General features: G+C 36.8%; 1 protein-coding gene across 7 annotated transcripts in view; it reads right to left on the reverse strand.

Annotated features, from left to right (window-relative positions):
* REPS1 (RALBP1 associated Eps domain containing 1) overlaps positions 1-18,891 on the reverse strand; it is a 63,431-nt gene that overhangs the window by 26,161 nt on the left and 18,379 nt on the right. For 6 of the 7 annotated variants that reach the window (XM_033054139.1, XM_033054144.1, XM_033054142.1 and 3 more), the window contains exons 3-8: positions 17,717-17,916; positions 9,672-9,819; positions 3,689-3,816; positions 3,047-3,209; positions 2,675-2,738; positions 1,670-1,824 (exon numbers count right to left, since the gene is read on the reverse strand). In XM_033054139.1, coding sequence (XP_032910030.1) covers positions 1,670-1,824; positions 2,675-2,738; positions 3,047-3,209; positions 3,689-3,816; positions 9,672-9,819; positions 17,717-17,916 — 858 coding nt within the window. The remainder of the gene's footprint in view (positions 1-1,669; positions 1,825-2,674; positions 2,739-3,046; positions 3,210-3,688; positions 3,817-9,671; positions 9,820-17,716; positions 17,917-18,891) is intronic. The other variant, XM_033054143.1, reaches the window with a different exon arrangement.

Consider the following 18,891-nt stretch of genomic DNA (forward strand, 5'->3'; position numbering starts at 1 on the left):
ATAAATTATTTGAGATTAGTCTGCGACAACCTACAAACATAGTAAGAAGGGAGTCCCCTGGAGGATTTAGTGAAAACAAATAAAATTCTAGCAAGTTGCAGTACCTGTACACTCAAAGTATAACCTGACTTTCCAAGCAAAGACTGCTTATTAAAAAGTAAACTACAGCAGCTTTAAAATACTCAGTTTCCTTTATCTATTTAAAATAGAAAAAATAAGATGGCCACAGACATTGTTTTTAAACATCACTTTAACAGGGAACAGTTTGTTTTTCAGTTATGGGACTGAGTTTTTTAGCACATATTAACAAGCACAACTCATACATTCAGTGGTTTTTCTGGGAGTACCAAAAGGTAAAGGGCAATGCGCAGAACAACTAGATGCCAACACAATGATGCCAACACAATGAAGGACAAATCTGCTTTGAAGTCAGGAGGTGAATTTGAAAAAAAGTCTGTGGTACAGATCCTGCATTGAATCCAAGAATATTTTTCAAGTACCTTTGATATTTAGAAACTCATCCCCTATTTTGCCAAATGAGAACATACTCATTTAAAAGTGAGTCTAAAGTATAGCTGGACCAGGAAATTTAAATACAATAGCTGGTCATGAATAAAACAGCATGACAATTTTGTTTTCCTTAACCTTTAAAGGACACAGTCAGTATTTCCAAATGTAATAGTGTATGTGTACTGTTCATAAATAACTGCCCTCTACAGAAATATGTACATGCTCACAAAAGATTACAGTAATTTCACGATTATAAGCCGCACCATTTTGACTAAAATTTTGCTCCCACCCCGGAAATGCAGTTTACACTCAGGAGCGGCTAATATGTGAATAATTTCCTGACATTTCCAACGCCGGAAGTGCAGCCGAGGTGCTGAGCAGAGCACCGGCCAGTAAAACCCAGCTTTATGTAATTGTTACAAATTGGTTACTGTGTTGCGTGGCAAGCGGGGTCGGGCTCTGTGCTGGCAGCGCAGGGGTAGGGAAGGCAGGGGAGCTCCCTCCTTCAGGCAGCGCAGCGCGGGGGGTAAGGCGGGGGGCTCCCTCCTGCTGGCCCTGCAGCCTGGGAGGATGTGGGAGCTCCCTCCTGTTGGCCCCGTGGCTTGAGGGGAGGCGGGGGGCTCCCATCCCCAGTCCGCCACCGCCACCGTGGGTGCCAGTGGGCTCCATCCCCGCCTCCCACCACCGCCGCGGGTGCCGGTGGGCTCCATGCCCCCCTGCCACCACGGCGCAGCACCAGTCCGGGGCAAGCGAGCCCGGCGGTGGCCGGCCTCGAGTGGCCTCGCCGAGCTGGGCCACCTGGCTCCATCGGCAGCCCCGAGCCCTCACAGCCCGAGCTGAGCCAGTAAACCCCGCCATCCCGCAATTCTGTTACTATTTGGCAACTTTGTTGCACGCGGGTCCTCGTTGCGAACGACAGAGCAGCTTTTAATCAGGTGCGGCTTGTGTATGGACAAAGAACAAAATGTTTGCCAACAACCGGAGATGCGGCTTATAATCGTGAAATTATTGTACAGCTTTGAGCAATAAGACTTCTAAAAATAGCACAATGCTTTAGTTCATATCGACAAATGCTTTCTGCTCATACAAACAAGTATCTGCTGTAACAATTAGACCATAATTTTAAAATACCGACATTTGTATTGAACCCGTATCTTACCCGTTGAGTCTTCCAAATCAATCAGTTTGGGCATTAAACTTTCAGGTAACTTTTCTGGTAAATCATACCCATTCTTCCTAGCAACTACCAGATGAAATGCAGCACAGAATTCGTCCAGCGTCAGTGCACCATCTTTATCAAAATCTGACAGTTCCCTAAGAAGGAAAACTTAGTATAAATACAATTTCTAAAGGTTATTTTATTTCCAAAAGACAGGTTTCCTTTCAGCTACTTGGATGAGTAAAGTTAATCACTTTATCATACTAAACACTTCATATTAGCATTACATGTGCTTTACTTTTCAAGATGATGAGCCTTCATTCATAACAGCTTACAGATAATTTAAAGTCACTTTTATCTCTCCCAGCTTTTAGCACATTTAAGACAGTACTACACAATATTATTGGCCTCAGATTTTCGGCAAAATATACTACTGAAATTATAGTGCTGAGACAACATGATTTATTTCAAATGTGAAAATACCTGAACTAGAAACTATTACGCTGAAAGAAAGACAGCACCTGCCAAGGTAAGTCATTTAATGACAGCATGCAATGATGCAGTACAAATTCCAGAATACAATGAAATTGAAGATCTGCACAAACTCAAAGCTGAATTTGTCCACGTGTACCATAAATTGTATTTAAAAATGTGAATGTATAAATTTAATTTAAATTTACTTAGACATAAATGAATAAATAAATACAGATAAGGAATTATTTAAATTTAAATGCATTTTTAACAATAAAAACCTCAAATAAATAGCTTTTAGCTCTGAAGAGTTTGAAATTTTCTCAAAGTGCCTTGTAAATAGTACCAGCCTAGACCCATTAAAACTCACTGAAGTAATACTGACATAAATATGAGCAGGACTGAACATACTAATGTAGTACTGAAATTTTACTTAACACTTTCTAGTAAGTAATTATTGGACATCTACCAGGTAGTTATATTCTTTCTAAACATTTATTATTAACAATTATTTTAAATAATCATCATACTTACCAAATATGAGAAAGTTCAAGAATAGGTAGTTTTGACTTAGTGAAAAATTCTTTAGCTGCAGATCCTAAAAAATTGCAACAAAAATTTTTAATATTTAAGGTAAGTGAAATCATTACAAGACTCAGACCTACTGTAAAGGTGATGAGTTATTTAGCAATGGTTCTGGGAAAAATGGCACTAATTACTATGGTTAAATGAAGGAAAAAAGGTAAATTAGTTTCTAGTCTTTCTTGAATTACACTGAACTATAGTAGAATTTATCAGCAAAAAAGCAGAACTTCCTTCAAAATAGTATGCAAGCTTAAACACAAAACAAAATCTTTGTAACAGAACGGATGCACCCACAATTGTATTTTGTAAAGAATAACTTACCTGGTATAAATCCATTTAGATCAGGTTGAATGGTTTTAAACTGATTAACATAATACTGCCTTTGTTCATCAGTTATTTTCCAGGGGTCATCATAACTACTTGATTGCCTACGAATTTCATTTGCTGTTGTAGCTGATGCTACAGTTCGTACTGTTGTCTGGTCCTGAAATGAAATATTTTTTCTCAGTATTATCTACCTAAAACGCTTCTACGAATCCTCAACTTCTTGCCTTCAAAATATAAAGCATAGTTAAAACTCACAGTAGTTTAAAAACTGCAGGGAACCATCAGAAGATGGCATCTCCAGGATAATGACAGGGTATTTTTGCACACTGATACAATATGGAATGACCGCAGGTATGTAAGCAGAAAAAAAGTATGGCACATATGCATAAAAAGCTAAATACAAATGTTTCAAAGTCATAATTGCTGACATTTTTAAAATTAGTAGCTTTCATTTAATCATTCCAAATTAAGGCAACTCAAAGCAACAAGTATCTGTTGGGCAAATAGCACTAAACAGACTACAGCACAGATACACAGTAAACATCTGCAACAAAAATTATGAAGGAAAAAAAACAACCGCAAAGATTGCACCATCAATCTGAATGAGGCAAATCAAATATCAATAAAGTGTCACACCTGGACAGAAGCAGGATGCATGGCTAAAAGAGCACTGGTTGGTGGGGTATCTGCAAAACTGACCCAATTTTCTTGATGGGGTGGTGGTGAATGGCCAGACCATATGGGATCACTAGAAGTAGATGAACCTGAAATTAGAAGAAACATTTCCTTTTCAAAAGACAACCTTGAAAACTGAGAAAGAACTGTGGATATGGAAAAATCTCCTGGAGATATACTATAGACTGATGAGAAGAATGAAAACCAAAGTGCACCAAGGTGACGAAGTTTACCTCCTGACATCTCACTCTTGTAGATTTTTACATTATGTTAGCTTGAATTTGCACTTAAAAGATAGAACTGAGGAATGAACTTATTGCAATACATGTAAAATGTAAAATTGGATTTTGCCCATTTAATGGGCTTTGAATGAGTTAATAAACACTCTACATCATTTCTACACTAACTTAACTCAGTTGCTTAAAAAGAGGACAGGAATAATAAAAAGCATCCACAGAGAATGCTGATATATCCATATATTGGCTATCTAATAACTATCTGGAATAGGTGAGATTCACCCAATGCCCACTATAATCTACTTCTGAAGAACCGCCAATGTTCAATGTCTTAATATTAAAATAACAATGAAGCAACTACAAAAAGATAATGGTTATCCACTGTTCTACATACAAAAACATCAAAATTCTGTGAAATTGCAGTTGCAAATTAAAAATTTAAGGAACTCAGATCAGGAGAGAAAACAATCCAGTTAGAATAAATTTAGAACAGCAGGACTCCATTCTACTCCTTGATTCCTGAAAGAAATGCTAAACTCCTTAAATCTAAACATTATTTGTGAAACTGATTAATCCACTATTTTTGCACAAATAAATGCTTTTTCTTCAAATATGCCAAATAAAGTCAAACTTAGATAAGCATTTTTGCCTTGTATGCAGAAACAGACTTCCTTTTAAAAGGAAGGTCTGTTTCTTGTTTCTGTAAGCCCTCCACACAACAAGAAATAGCACCCTGATGCCACAAATTTAATCCTGCTAGCAATATTTAACTTTAAGCAATAAACACCAAGAATTTCTTGTCATGATGCTGACTAAAAAAACCTGCTATGACAAGTGCATTCATGTACAGGTAATCAATTTATGAAGCTGACAAACATCAACAGTTTCAGGTTCTTGAAGGCTTTATGACACTACACTGCAGTAAACAGAATGAAGGAAATATGAGAATCTGCGAAGCACATTGAGGACTAACATCTTAAGTGACAGTGTAATTGTTAGTATACAATACTGCTGCTATCTAATACCTGGCAACACACAATTACTCTTTCATTCCATAAACGAAAAGTAATAAGAAAAAAGCCTATAACCAGTTTATCTTTGCTCTTTTCCTACATACAGTAGTCGTAATTGTGCAGAACACATTTAATCATGCATTACATTGAGTAAAAGTAGTATTTGCAGGAGGAGAAATTAATTATTTTTTTTGTGGAGGATTTTTTTCTAAGTTAGTTTTAATATGATGAAAAGGCACTATTAACTAATCATTTTGTCCAAAATTCATCCTCCACTTGTGAAAGCTCTTTATGCGCTCTGGAGCTTCTAGTGACTTTATTCAGAAGTGCTGAGAATAAAGATAAGGTGTCTGACAACTTGCTTTGAGGTTCTTCTTCAGTAGTTCACCTAACTCTCAAACACTAGAAAGAAACTGAAGAAAAAACTCAGTCTCCCCTTTCCACCTTGTCTCCTTCAGGACTAACAGACAGTTTATTTTTGATACACTGACTTTCCCCTTCTCTGCCTCGAAGACACTGACGTTATTACCATTAACCTTATACATGTTTACTCCTCCTTCACTTCTCTCAACAAACCTGGTACAATTCAATTCATATCCCACTTAGCACAGTATTTGTTCCAAAGCAGTACTTTGACAGCAATGGAAACACCAGTAGCACCAAACTGTGATACCTTCAGAGTACTTCACAGGTATTGCAAGAACTACTTCCTTTCTCCACTGTTCAAATAACACCAGCAAGAACATTCTTGCTTTACTGTTCTTGTTTTTTACTCTCTAGTGCAATGTTTTAGGACATAGCATGGGATAACTGGAGAATACTGGAGGAAGGTTACTAGTAACCATGGAGACCTGGATCTACACACATGCTCATGGACTACCACCAGCCAATAACTCAATTTGACAAAACCAAAGCAGAAACAGAGAGGTGGAAGACAAATTGGAAGAAAACCGGGAAGAAAACTGAGAAGACTCAAAGTCATCAGTCTATTTTTATTTTATGATCTGTCTTCACTGTAACTCAGAGAAGAAAACCTTCAGTGTTCTCTGTGCATCTTCATCAGTAAAAATACCTGCAACACCACTTTGAATGGAGAATAGGCCTAAGACCAATTATCAGATTTGAACAAGCTGGTGAAGTCTAATGCTCTATGCTTAGTATAAGACTTAACAAATTCCTGTAGCTATTCTATTCTTCCTCTAGCTTGAATATCTTACCAACACACTGATAACTTACGGAAAATTATTTCCTGTGCAATAAAAGCTACCTCCTTTATTTTGAGATATAAACGGAAATGTAAGAAATGTTCTATCTAGTTTATACGTACTTTTCAGTAACTAGACAAATATGGGTTTACTAGAACTAAATGTTCAATTAACTCTGTAAACTAAGAAGAATTTTCCTTATCAATCTGTGGTGAAACAAAACCAGAAGCTGAATACAATTCTAACAATAAGACAAATTGCTGGAGAGCTCTTATGCCCAGGTAATGCTTGTAGTAAGGTCAATTATCATCAGTTATTGAAGCATTACCTAGGGAACAAAGGTCTATTCAGTCCCCTGCAAGCCCAGTAAATATCTTAGGGCCCTGAAGACGCAAGGGAACTGTTAGCACAGTAGACATGTTCCACTTCTATCCCAGAAGCGTTCACAAAATGCTACAAAATCCCTCCCAAAGAGATAAGTAAGCTTAGGGCTGCAATTTCTTATACGTATTCAGATATCAACACAAAACTTTGATGTCATGCCAAAGAAAGCTAACAAATATCATAGGACAGAACAGAAGAACTCAAATGTTAAAATTTGTTTTAGATCATTATTTGGATACTACCAACATAAATATTATGCTTTGCTTCAAGTCCTAACAGACTACAAGGTAATGAAAAATAATTTTTACATCTGACAGGCCACTCAACTATCATTTGAAGTAGGGAAGGGTTCTTTCTCAAGTTTGTCAATGTCAGCAATATTCTAGCAGCTGAAGCTGTAGTGCAAAATAAAATTAAAAGGTAAAAGCATGGACCACTAGTTTTTGCTCTCTTGTAACTATAGGAACAGGAAGTTCACATCTCATGTACAATTCTGTTTCCTACAAGGTGTTCAGTCGTCCACTGGATTATTCTGTAAAGAGTTTTCCAGGCTAGAGATGCAAGCAAGGAGATCCAGAGGAAGGACAAAGCTCTTAAAAAAACATGATCTTATCTTAAACTGCTAAATCAAAGGCACCTGAAAAACTTGGGAGACTCAGGTTTTAACAGACTTCACTCTAACACTTCAGGATGAGACCTCAGCTAACTACAAATAGTCTACACTATTTATAATGTAAATCAATGTCTGTCACTGAATTTTAATTCCTAATATTAAAGTAAAATAAATGCATCCTTTGGGGTTCTCTTTACAGAAATTCTTGAAAAGAGATGGTAACAAGTCTTGGCATCTTATTTCATATTTGTAAGCACACTGAGTTAGTGTGACAGTGCCTCAGAAACTAGTAATATATGCACAGAGCATTAACACAATCCTAACTGAATTACTGGACAACAGTGACAAAAAAATTGTAAAATCCAAATTCTTTTGCTCTGTTGAGAACAGGTTTTCTTCCTTTTTTTCCCAAGAAATTGATAACTACAGCTATAAGTTATGCTTTAGATGTCTAAGTCAAGACAACATGTAAGATTTTTAAAACCAACAACTGAGTTACTATCTAATAATCATTTTACAGCCCAATTCAATAGAGAAAGCACTGTTTAACTTTGTTCATAGTGGGAGTTGTTTAAATACATCTTCCTCCAACAAAAAAATTAGATTCTATTTTTGCTCTTCTGGTTTAAGCAACGCATTGTTTATTATCTGACCTACCAGAAACATCGTCACACTTGAGGTTCCAGGATTACAGTTGACAACCTCATTATATGAAATAATGTTTGAGAATAAAGTGAAATGCAAACACAGAGACCTGGGTTCTCATTTTGCTTGGATCACAAGTGAAATGGCAGAGCACTACTGAAACAATAACACTTCACGTGGTTTCTCAAAAACATCTTGCACTGGAATCAAGATAAGCTTGTAGTGCTGATTTCAAGAAAACTAACCAACAGTCTATCTGATTCTATCTAAATGTCACAGGAATGCAATTTTTCTATAAACACTGTCCTTAAAATGTAGGATCAAGGGTGGGAGGGGGAACTATAAACTGCCTCAAACAGTTGAAATGCAAAGCAGTAATTAATCATCTGCCATGCAAAAGGATCATCCACAGTAAATTACACTGACAATTTTTCTTAATGTATGAAAAATCACTTTATCTTTAGCATTGCCAGAACAGGCAATCCTTCCATAATAGCATTTAGAATTACTTTAAATAAACCATGAATGTGTTCCAGTATGGAATATAAAATCAGGGAATATTGTGCTAGTTCACAAATATCTCAGGCCACTTCTGAAAAATTTACCCATTAAACATCACCAGGAAATCATTACCAAACTGAAATATTAACATAGCATTACAACTTTATTTTTAACATAACAATATTGAATTCTTTAACACTAGGAAGAGTTTGCATACTGCCCTGGACTACATGACTTTTTAACTTAGAAAAGCCTCACATGTCAGAAATCAGACATACTTGTATTTCAGCTTTAGAGAAACACAAGTCAACTGAGCTATAGGAGAAAAAAGGTTGAGAAATGGAGTGCTGACAGTGCTTGGACTGAATCCTTACAAGGGGTTCATATAAGCAATGAACAGACTAATTTTATTTTTTTTTTTATTTATATATTGACTGGGACTTGCTAGCAAACAACATTCAGTACACTAGCATAAGCCTCTGCATACAACCCACTTAATTTCTTAAGTTTTACTTTCTTATCCAACCAACTCTAATAGAATCCCCGTTACTCCATGGATGCTGAGAATTACAGAATGACAATAACTGAAAGGTAACAGACCAATTTTGGAATATTACAGCTGAAATAAACCAAGCAAACACAGTTCAATCTTAAACTACAGCCTACAAAATGCAACATTATTTAGCAGTACCATCAAAATCAAAACCTGAATTACAATTGTTCCTAAATTTATTAAGACTACTGGGTATCAGAAAACGTAACTTTTAAAAATAAGACATATTAAGGTGGAAAGCTTTTAAATCTGAATACAGTGATACAGTAACAGGAAGGATCTTCATGTTAAATAAAGAACATTAAAGGATGAAAACCCTCACTGAAATTGACAGATTGGAAATGCAGAAGCTTCAGTTATTTACATAAACTTTAAAGAAATGAAATTAATTGCTCTGGCAATTCAGCTAATCTACCAGAAATATAATTCAAGCAAACAATATATTATCTGCTGCCTTCTCTTGTGGCCCCCACATTTTCAGGTATACTGACAGCTTCTGCACAATTTCAACAGGATTATCGGTTTTGTTTTTAAAAACTTTCCACTGGAAAATTTAAACACACTCTTTCCCTCTCTCCAAACTCTTAGCATTTCCCACGTGACGCTAATAAATGGATCTGCCATACGCAAAACCACAGATTCCACAGTGCTGCTATCAACACAGACACTTGAATCTGCAAGGAAATTTGCAGGACTGGAAACACAAAGATAAACTGTGCTAAGCTCCTTTACTACCCTTATTGAAGAATTCCACAGCTCTGGGTTACCGCTGAAGGATAACAAGACATTTATACCTGGTTGTACTTCACTAAATGGAGCCCAAAAAGGTCCAGGTCCTGGTCGTTCACTATTCCCTCCGCTGGGATGGCGGTTGTGCTTCCTCCATGTATGTGGAGAGGTTGGTGGGGATTGCTGTGGTGAAACAACTGGAGATGTGGACTCCTAACAAAACAAAGGAATATTTTAAGTTTTTTACTACATAACTAAATACACAAAAGCCTATATAAACCCATTATTTCTAGAAACAATCATCACTGCAGTTAAATTCATTTTAGAGAGTGAAAAGTTTAGTAGTTATTAAAATGAGGGAACAGAAGAAGTCAGGTACAGTATAACTACGACTGAACACATTTACATCAAACAATGTAATCTAATATATTTTTAACTTGGCATTCTTAACAGAACAGCAATGCTAGGTTAAGTGACTTAGTTACAAAGGAAACTAGATTATTAAACTCACTTTCACTTGTGATGAAAGTTACATTTGAAACCAGGTCTCAAAAGAAATACTTACCGTACAATTTATTATCATACCAAGTCTTAATCAAATGATTCACAGTTATTTACTTTAATTTAAAACAAAACAGAATTAAGTATTGGTGAAAAAAAATTCACCAAACAGGACATTTTGTTTTTTAATATGGAAAAACAGATGCAATTTTTAAAAAAGAATGATGCCAGCTAGGATATACTTCTCTGCTGTACAAGGTAATGTTGCCATGATGGTAAGGCTCACACTTCTCTTTAATCCCATTTTATACTGTACTATATTCTTCCTGAACAGGTAGGGAAAAAAGATAATCACATGTGCAATTTCTATGTGGAATCAGTTCTCATAAAACATTCAGATTACCACTTTATTTCATTTCAAATAAAATACAAAAGAAAAATTATTTACATTGTACAAAGTATTCATGTAGTAGAAAGTAATTTCTTCCCTATATCTTTATCTTTTGAAATTCTTGTTTGCCAGTTCTCCCAATTTAAACTGAACTGTATTAGTGAAAACAAGTGAAAGAACGCAAAACTTGAACTCCAAATCCCCTGAGAAGTAATAACAAAGTCAAAAACCGCAAAATCTGTTTCAGCAGTACACAGAAAGTTTGGTACTCAATGTAAACACATGTTAGCAAGTACCAACCAACAGACTGAATGTAAGCTTCTCCAAAATTACTCAAACTGATTTACTTGCCTAATATTAATTTTCAATGGCAGGACATTCTTATCCTCACTAGTACATGGGGACAAGAGGGGAAGGAGTCAGGGTTTTCCCTGACTTGCAGGGGTTCAAAAATAAAATGGAGGTTGAATGGCTACTGTGCTTAGTTTTGCACAACAGGTGATAGGAAAACCATGACACTGCATCACTTAAATAAATGAAATCCTCTTCCATTGTTTTTTTTTTCCAAAGCCATCTTTTATTAAACAAGATTTAAAGGATGTTTGAATTTTTTAGACAAAACATCATGGAGTAAATGTAGAGAAAGCTGTGCTTGGACACAGATGTTGTTCATTTAATGTAGTACTCTTACAAATCAGATGGTCCAGAAAGACACAGAAGAAAACCTGAGGCAGACAAATATATAGTAGCCTACCTAGAGGAAACTACTCACTATTTCTAGTAACTGCATGTGAACATTAAAACTTGACAACAAAGTCATCATGAAGCAGCCCTGCCATAGGCTGAGAACTGTGATTCTTCAGTAAGGCTCTCATTAACAGCAGTGTGCCAACTTCAATTCTTCTAAATCTTTACTTTACATGTGGTTCTTGTGATTCTGTAAAGTATGTAACAATAGCAATCAAATTATCAGAAGCATAAACATAGGAAATTATTAACTCTGTTCTCTGTGTACAAAACAACATTATATCAGAATTCTGAACATTTACAGATTTCCCACAACTGATTTCGAGTTTACAGACTCCAAAATTATTAAACAGCAAAAGCATGTCACCAGCTCTGATGTCAAAAAACTTCTGGTAGGGGGGGGACAATCCACATTTTGAGCTTGACTGTCATTATAAGGCACTCATTCCCAAACCAGTTTAAACCAAATTTAGACAGCATTACTGCAGCACCATCTTTCCCTTGTGCAATCCTAGTCACTCACAAATACCACTCATGGCATTCCTTCACCTAGCTTGCTAGAATCTTAGGGGAGCTAAAACCTTAAGTTGCTTTTTTTAAACATATTTATATATACACACAAACATGCGCATATATATCAAATGTCTCGGTCAAAATACTGATGGCTTGATTCAAGTGTAAAGAAGGAAGATGAAAGCAAAAAAAGGCTGGGGAGGAGGTAGGAGAGTAGAAACACTGACTCCCATTCAAAAGCAGTCATGGGAAAACACAATGAGTAGAGATATACTGAAACTGCAATTACATACAGGTTCATTTACTCCTTGTATACAGGTCGTTAACTATATATCTGCCTTTACACTGGATAAAAAGTTATCAATTTTACCTAGCAAACATGGTTTGTTGCACAGTTTCCACTTCAGTTTTGTCTTGCGCTTCACACTTTAGTAAACAGAGGCAGAGTAGTTTTATCAGAACCAACTCTGATCCTCAGCTGCAACACACATTTGTATAAAGTGAGAGCGTTTTGAAAGTTTATGAACGTGTGTGTTGCAAGTGAGCAAGTACTGTTGTTTGCTTACACCTGTCTGATCTATTACTAAAAGAAATTAATTTTCAAAGCCTGAAACATCCAGAATCAGATTTTTCAAAGATAGTTAGGATACAGAGCCTAACTGATATGCTCTTCCAAGCTGTAGCATGTAAGAACAGTTTGCGCTATTTAGCTTACTGGTAGCTCAATCATTTGAAGTTACCCACCTAATCTCTGTGAGAACTTTCCCACCAGACAAATCTCAATAAAGTAATTACAACATTCTGTATTTTACTATGTCAAGCCCTGTATTTTATCTCTTTAAGTGATTACAGAAAATATCTAAACAAAAGTATGCTGACAGAAATGTTTAATGTTTTCATGTTAAATCAAACTAATGAGGACATCTTTGTCAATAACAGCAATTTCACGAATACAAGCCGCACCATTTTGACCAACACCGGAAATGCGGCTAATACTCAGGAGCGGCTAATATGTGAATAATTTTCTGACATTTTCAACCCCAGGAGCGCAAACCAAGTCAATGCAAACTGCAAAGTCGAGCACCTGCCAGTAAAACCCTGCATTTACGTAGTTGTTACAAACTGGTTACTCTGTTGTGCAGTGGGTGGAGCTGCTCCGTGCAGGCAGCACAGGGGGTGGGGAAGCCGGGGCAGCTCCCTCCTGCTGGCCCCGCGGCCCAGGAAGAGGCAGAGGGCTCCATGCTGCTGGCCCCGTGGCCCGGGGGGGTGGCTCCATCCCCACCTCCTACCGTCGCCGCGGGTGCCGGCGGGCTCTGTGCCCCCCCTGCCACCGTGGGGCAGCGCCGGGCCAGGGTGACCAAGCCCAGCGGCAGCGGCGGCCGGCCCCGAGCGGCCCCGCTGAGCGGCAGTGCCGAGCTGGGCCACCCAGCTGTGACGGCAGCCCCGAGCCCACACAGCCGAGTCGAGCCAGTAAACCCCCCGCCCTGCCGCAGTTCTGTTACTATTTGGCAACTTTGTTGCACGCGGGTCCTCGCTGCAAACGACAGAGCGGCTTATACTCAGGTGCGGCTTATTTATGGACAAAGAACGAAATGTTTGCCAACACTCGGCGATGCGGCTTATACTCAGTGCGGCTTGTAATCGTGAAATTACTGTAAGTTTATATCTACCAGGCAAAAATTTGGTAGTGCATTTATTTACAAAAATCAATTTCACATTTAAAACCATTGTAGAAAAAAGCATTCTTTTTGTCAGACGGGAACTACAAAACTCAGACTTGAAGTACTCAGATATCCTCAAACTGACAAAAAGTTACTAAAAATAGCGTGTTAATAAAAAAAGGCGATATATGACTCCAAAGGAAGAGCCTTAGTGAAGACAAGTCAAACAAACTGGCATAAGGCAACACAATCACGTGCCAAAGGTACAGTGCTGTCCAGGAGGATCTCAGCCTCACAACAGCACGATAAGCATACATGAGACAAATGAGATTATAAACCTTTTCCTGGGTTTCACACATCACGTCAGAAGAAAACCTCCCAATTAGAATTCTAAGGATCTAAGGTGCAAAAGAACTGGCTATAGAAGGTGCAAAAGAACTGGCTATAGAAGGGGCAAAGCTGGATGTATTAGAATGGGAATTACAAGATTGAAGGGAAGTTTCTAATAATGCTCTTGAATGACTGATTTGGACAATAACCTAATTTGATACTTTAGGTAACTGATTATGCACACTACATAGCATGTTTATGAATTGTGACAACAAATGTAAGGCAGCAGACAGATGGATACCTTCCAGGACATAAGGAACAGTCACCAATCAATTTTTAAAACGTAAAATACAGTTTTTCTTGCATAATGAATGTTAATACCAAAGATCATAAAGAGAAGACTGGATGCACAGGTCAACTATCAGACCCCTACAGTATGACAAGTATGACAGATTTGCTTTATTCACAGCTGCCAAGGTATATGAGGTGAGATATATCAAGTAAAAAACAGGACAGAACCCAAGAAAATAGTATTAATACTGTTGAAATATCACTTGGAACAAGAAATACAAATGTAGCAAAATATTTTCAATAAACACGAATTCAAATTGGATCACCGGCAGAGAAGGCCCTGCTGCAAATACTAATGGCAAAGTTGTTAAATTAACAGGCTGAGCTAAGTGGGAATTCCCACCATATTCCCATAAATATTCCCGCTAAGGCCCTGGAATAGTTTTCCCCAACAAAACCAGTGTGGAATAAAAGGTTTCACAGTTTCAAGAGAGAACCCTGATTTTTTAAAAACTCATCCAATAAAATTTATTATAATAATAAAAGGCTAGATGCAAGTAACATATGAGATCTTTTCCAGTTCTGTGCAACTACTGGCAAAACTTTATGTTAAAGTCACACTAGTTTTCGTACAGTTGAAAAAACTGAAATGATCAAATTTTGTCTGCTACAGGTACCAAATTCGAGCTTCTTCTCCTAAGGCTACAGTGACAGCACTAAATCAATATGATCTGGAGTGCCATTAATATGTTTAATGCACCCATAGGCAGAAGAGTATCTCCAGCTTTACCTTTTATTTTCACCTGGATATAGCAAGGCTCAGCCTGTAAGCATTTGTCAGATATGTGTTTTTCGGATGTTAAAGTCTCAAAATCTGTTGAAGCTAGATACCCCTTTCCCAGAAAAGAAGTGAAAGTATCCTAAAGCAGTACCTGATCAACACTGGATCATATGTAACACAACTGAAAAAAGTACTTGTTTTTCGTCTTTAACAGCAAAACACAAAACCGTCTCTAACACCACCAACATTTAGTAACTCATGAGCTACTTTCAGAAGACACAATGTTCCTCCTAATCTCAACACTGTTGCATCTTCTAAGAAAGCTTTCAGTACACTAACATTTTTAGTAACACATCTGCGACTATCAAGGTGTATCTATATACATATATATATATACACACTACACATACATACGAGTGGTAGCACTCATATGTCACCGAACTGCTCCTATAGATGTCACATTGTCAGCAGAAGTGCTCAAATCTACTTAGCCTCTATTTTATAGGAATAAGAAATTCTGTCAGAAGAAAAAAAATAAAATTTTCACCCAATGTCTTATCTCCACTAGGATGTGCAGTTAACATGCTATCCAGTAAGTGACAGCATCTTTCATTACACAGGTAGACTCCTAAAACCAGTTCTGCAGCTTCCATGACAGCTGGGCACGACTTCAGTCATCTTCTAACAATATTAAAAAGTTATAAACTTCTGCCCAGTGCTATATTTATAAATTACAAAAGCTATCACAAAATAATTTAGAGCTACTCTTTGGAAACACAACCTGACTGCTATTTCCTGATTCCCTGCCTCCAAGTGAATTTCATTGAGGGAACTGCTAAAAAATTGCATTGACAAAGAAACAGTTTTAGCTAGGACATTTCAGTAGACAATATACCAAGTGAATTCTTCTACATAAATTATTTGTGATTAGGAGACATTATACTATGCATGACAAATCTCATCAATATGGAAAGCTGCCTATTAATGAACCAGTTTTTATAGATGAAGATTAAGATACTTTATAATTTCATACAAGTATTTCAGCCATAGCATTTTAAGAAACCATTGTATTTTCAAATGCTGGTCACATTCTCAAAGTCACAAACAGTTTAACAAAAAACAAAACCCCGAATTTGCTAATGGAATATCTAACAAGCACAAGATAAGCTCCATGAGTGAAATATCCAAGTTTAACTCAGTTTATTTCTAACCTGGTATCTGAATCACCAAGTATTAGACTAGGACAGGAAGTCTGCTTGAATGGGTTAATTGTACAGTCAGAAATGTAGTATCAGCCATAGAATGTTCAGTTTTACAACAGGGTGCAAAATTAGACAATACTTTCCTGATGTTCTAGACCATGAATACAACTAAAAACTCTGCACTCAACGCTGTTGTCTGTTACATTTGTTCCAAGTCTGCTTTCTGGGTCAGATTACTCAAAGACTTAGATACAGAGGTGTTTTTTTTTTATTCTGATGATCTCAGACTTGTATAAAAGAGAGGTACCAAGTTGCTTTTATCGGCCAAGACAGAGAAATGAAATTGGGATGCACATACACTTTTGTGAATACGTGGCTTCTTTATTCTGAACCTGAAGACCTCAAACACCAGATTTACTTTTCTTTTTGTTATTTTAACATTATGCCACTACAGATTTCTGTATCAAATTACAGCTGTTCACTAAATAAACTCACCATCATGGTGGAAGCATATAAAATACAGTTTCAACCCAACTAAAACCTCACAATCAGATTTAGAAAGTCTGCAATGTGCAAGTGCTTGGTCACTCTCTCAAACACCAACCCAAAACTAGACAAAAGCTATCTTGAGACCTACTGCTAGCTCTTTTTTAATTATATTTCCCATTCTCCCTTTGAAAGAAAGGAAGCGGCAGCCAAACACTGATTATGGATTTCCTCTGCTAATTTACTTTTTCTTTGTATTGGATCACTCTGGGCTATTTCCATAGAGACTAATAAATGTTTATGAGTGATTGCTTGATTCCCACAGTGACTATGGGACATTTGCAAGTGTCCCATATTCTTTACAAAAAAAGCCCAGAAAAAAAGCACACCACAGGGAAGAAAACAGGTCATTCAATACATATACCCAGCAAAATTTAGCATTTGTACTCAGCTCTTGTTTGTAGAAAAGACAATCAGAAAGGGTTTCCCCATGGAAAAAGAGCATCAATACTGTAAATCCAAAGAATTATGTATGAGAAAGCACAGAGTTTTAAGTCTTTACAGGTTTCATTAATTCAGACATCTTGTCACTTAAGATGAAAGAACCAGTGCACAAAAAGTAATCCGTTTTCTCATTATTAAAACATAAGAAAAAGCTATTTGAAAACTTCAGTCTGTTTTTCTGGCTTTCATTGTCTCTCCTTAACACTTAAACTTTTGAAAAATAAAATGTGAGGCAGAGAAAAGCAACTGTGAAAATTTACAGAATTTTTTCTCAATACAGTATTTCAGATTTGCATGTATTGGAGCATTCTGAAAGACTAGCAATTCAGTCTTCCATGACACTCAGTACAACTGTTCCAATGACCAGGAAACTGATGGGAACTACTTAACAAATGACCTATTAATACCATGATAACTGCAACTATGTATTTGCCATTCTAACTTACACATTGAATTTCTTTTCTGTCTCAATTCTTTGTCCGTTACTGACAGTATTTTAAACACAGATTTTAAGACTTCACAAAAAATGTCTCCTACATGCAAGTATTTCAGAGGCAGATATGGTCTTTGTGCACAATATATATCAGTATATAGTTTAAGAAACAATATTGAAAGTAACCTAGCTTAGAAGCCTCTATCAAATTGACATCTACACAGCAAAGTCGTGATGAAGAATCCCATTTAATCTTTTAAGTTAATTTACCTGTTGATCAGTTGATGTACGTTGCTGAACTGCATCATGGCTCACAGAGCCTTTTTTGACTTGTATCCTGCCAGGTGGAGGAGGAGGAATCACACCTGAATATGAAGCTGGGTTATCAGCATCTGAAGAATACAAGGCTGTGTGTCTTGACTCTTGTTCATTCTTTGACACAACAAATCTGGGAAGAGGAAGGTCCTTTACTGTTAAAAAAAATAAAGTAGGACATTTACTATACATAAGTATGATTATTAAAAATAGAAACACTGCTGCATTTTGAAGTTCAAATTTCACGTGTTCAATTCCTTACACACCGAGACTGTTGCTGCAGTCAAGCCAACACCTGGCAGCTGGAAAAAGCAAATACCTATTCTGCATTAGATTTCATGATTCTACTACCCAAGTTCTGACTTTGGTAGACAAAGATGAGTTCACACTGCTCCATTACAGCTTTGCACCACAACTGTGCACTAAATACAGTAGCAACCAGATAATCTGGATTTATATAATTTTTTGTTAGTTTTGTCAACATTTCATTACTGAAGCATGATTTTCAAAATTTATCTACCATTTCTAGCGCATACAAAGAAGAAGAGTCTTCACATAGAGTGGTTCATCAGCAAAACAAGTGCTAAAATACTCCAGTATATTCAGCATCATCTTTTGGCGAGCTAACGTCATGTTCGCATACTTAGAACAGATAATATAATGTAGCCATATGAGAGAGTGTGATTATTGCTTAAACACATCTATGCATACTTTTCTACAACAAAAGATAAATTAACTAATTGGGAATACTGGAAATACAACTGAAAATATTCCAATGTCACTTCACTTTGATATGAACAACTAAAATGCAAAGTTTCTACAAAATTCTAGGAAGCCCATTAGCTTTATGCACCATGGTTCAGAGTAGCACAACATAGAAATAAGACTATACAAACCATCAATTTCCCACTGCAAGATTTCTACCATTTTTATCCCAACTGCAATCTTCATAGTGCTCCACTTTGAATAAACACAAATTGTGAATTTGCTGTACAGCTTACTTGGAAATTATGTCTCCAACACAAAACAAAATTACAAGCATGGTTCAAATTTAATTTCTTTTGCTGACTGCTCAAGTAAATTGCTTCTAGTACTGAGAATGAGTCAGTGGTAGTACAACTATATTAAAA

This window comes from Catharus ustulatus, chromosome 3, assembly GCF_009819885.2.
Source record: "Catharus ustulatus isolate bCatUst1 chromosome 3, bCatUst1.pri.v2, whole genome shotgun sequence".
NCBI lineage: Eukaryota > Metazoa > Chordata > Aves > Passeriformes > Turdidae > Catharus > Catharus ustulatus.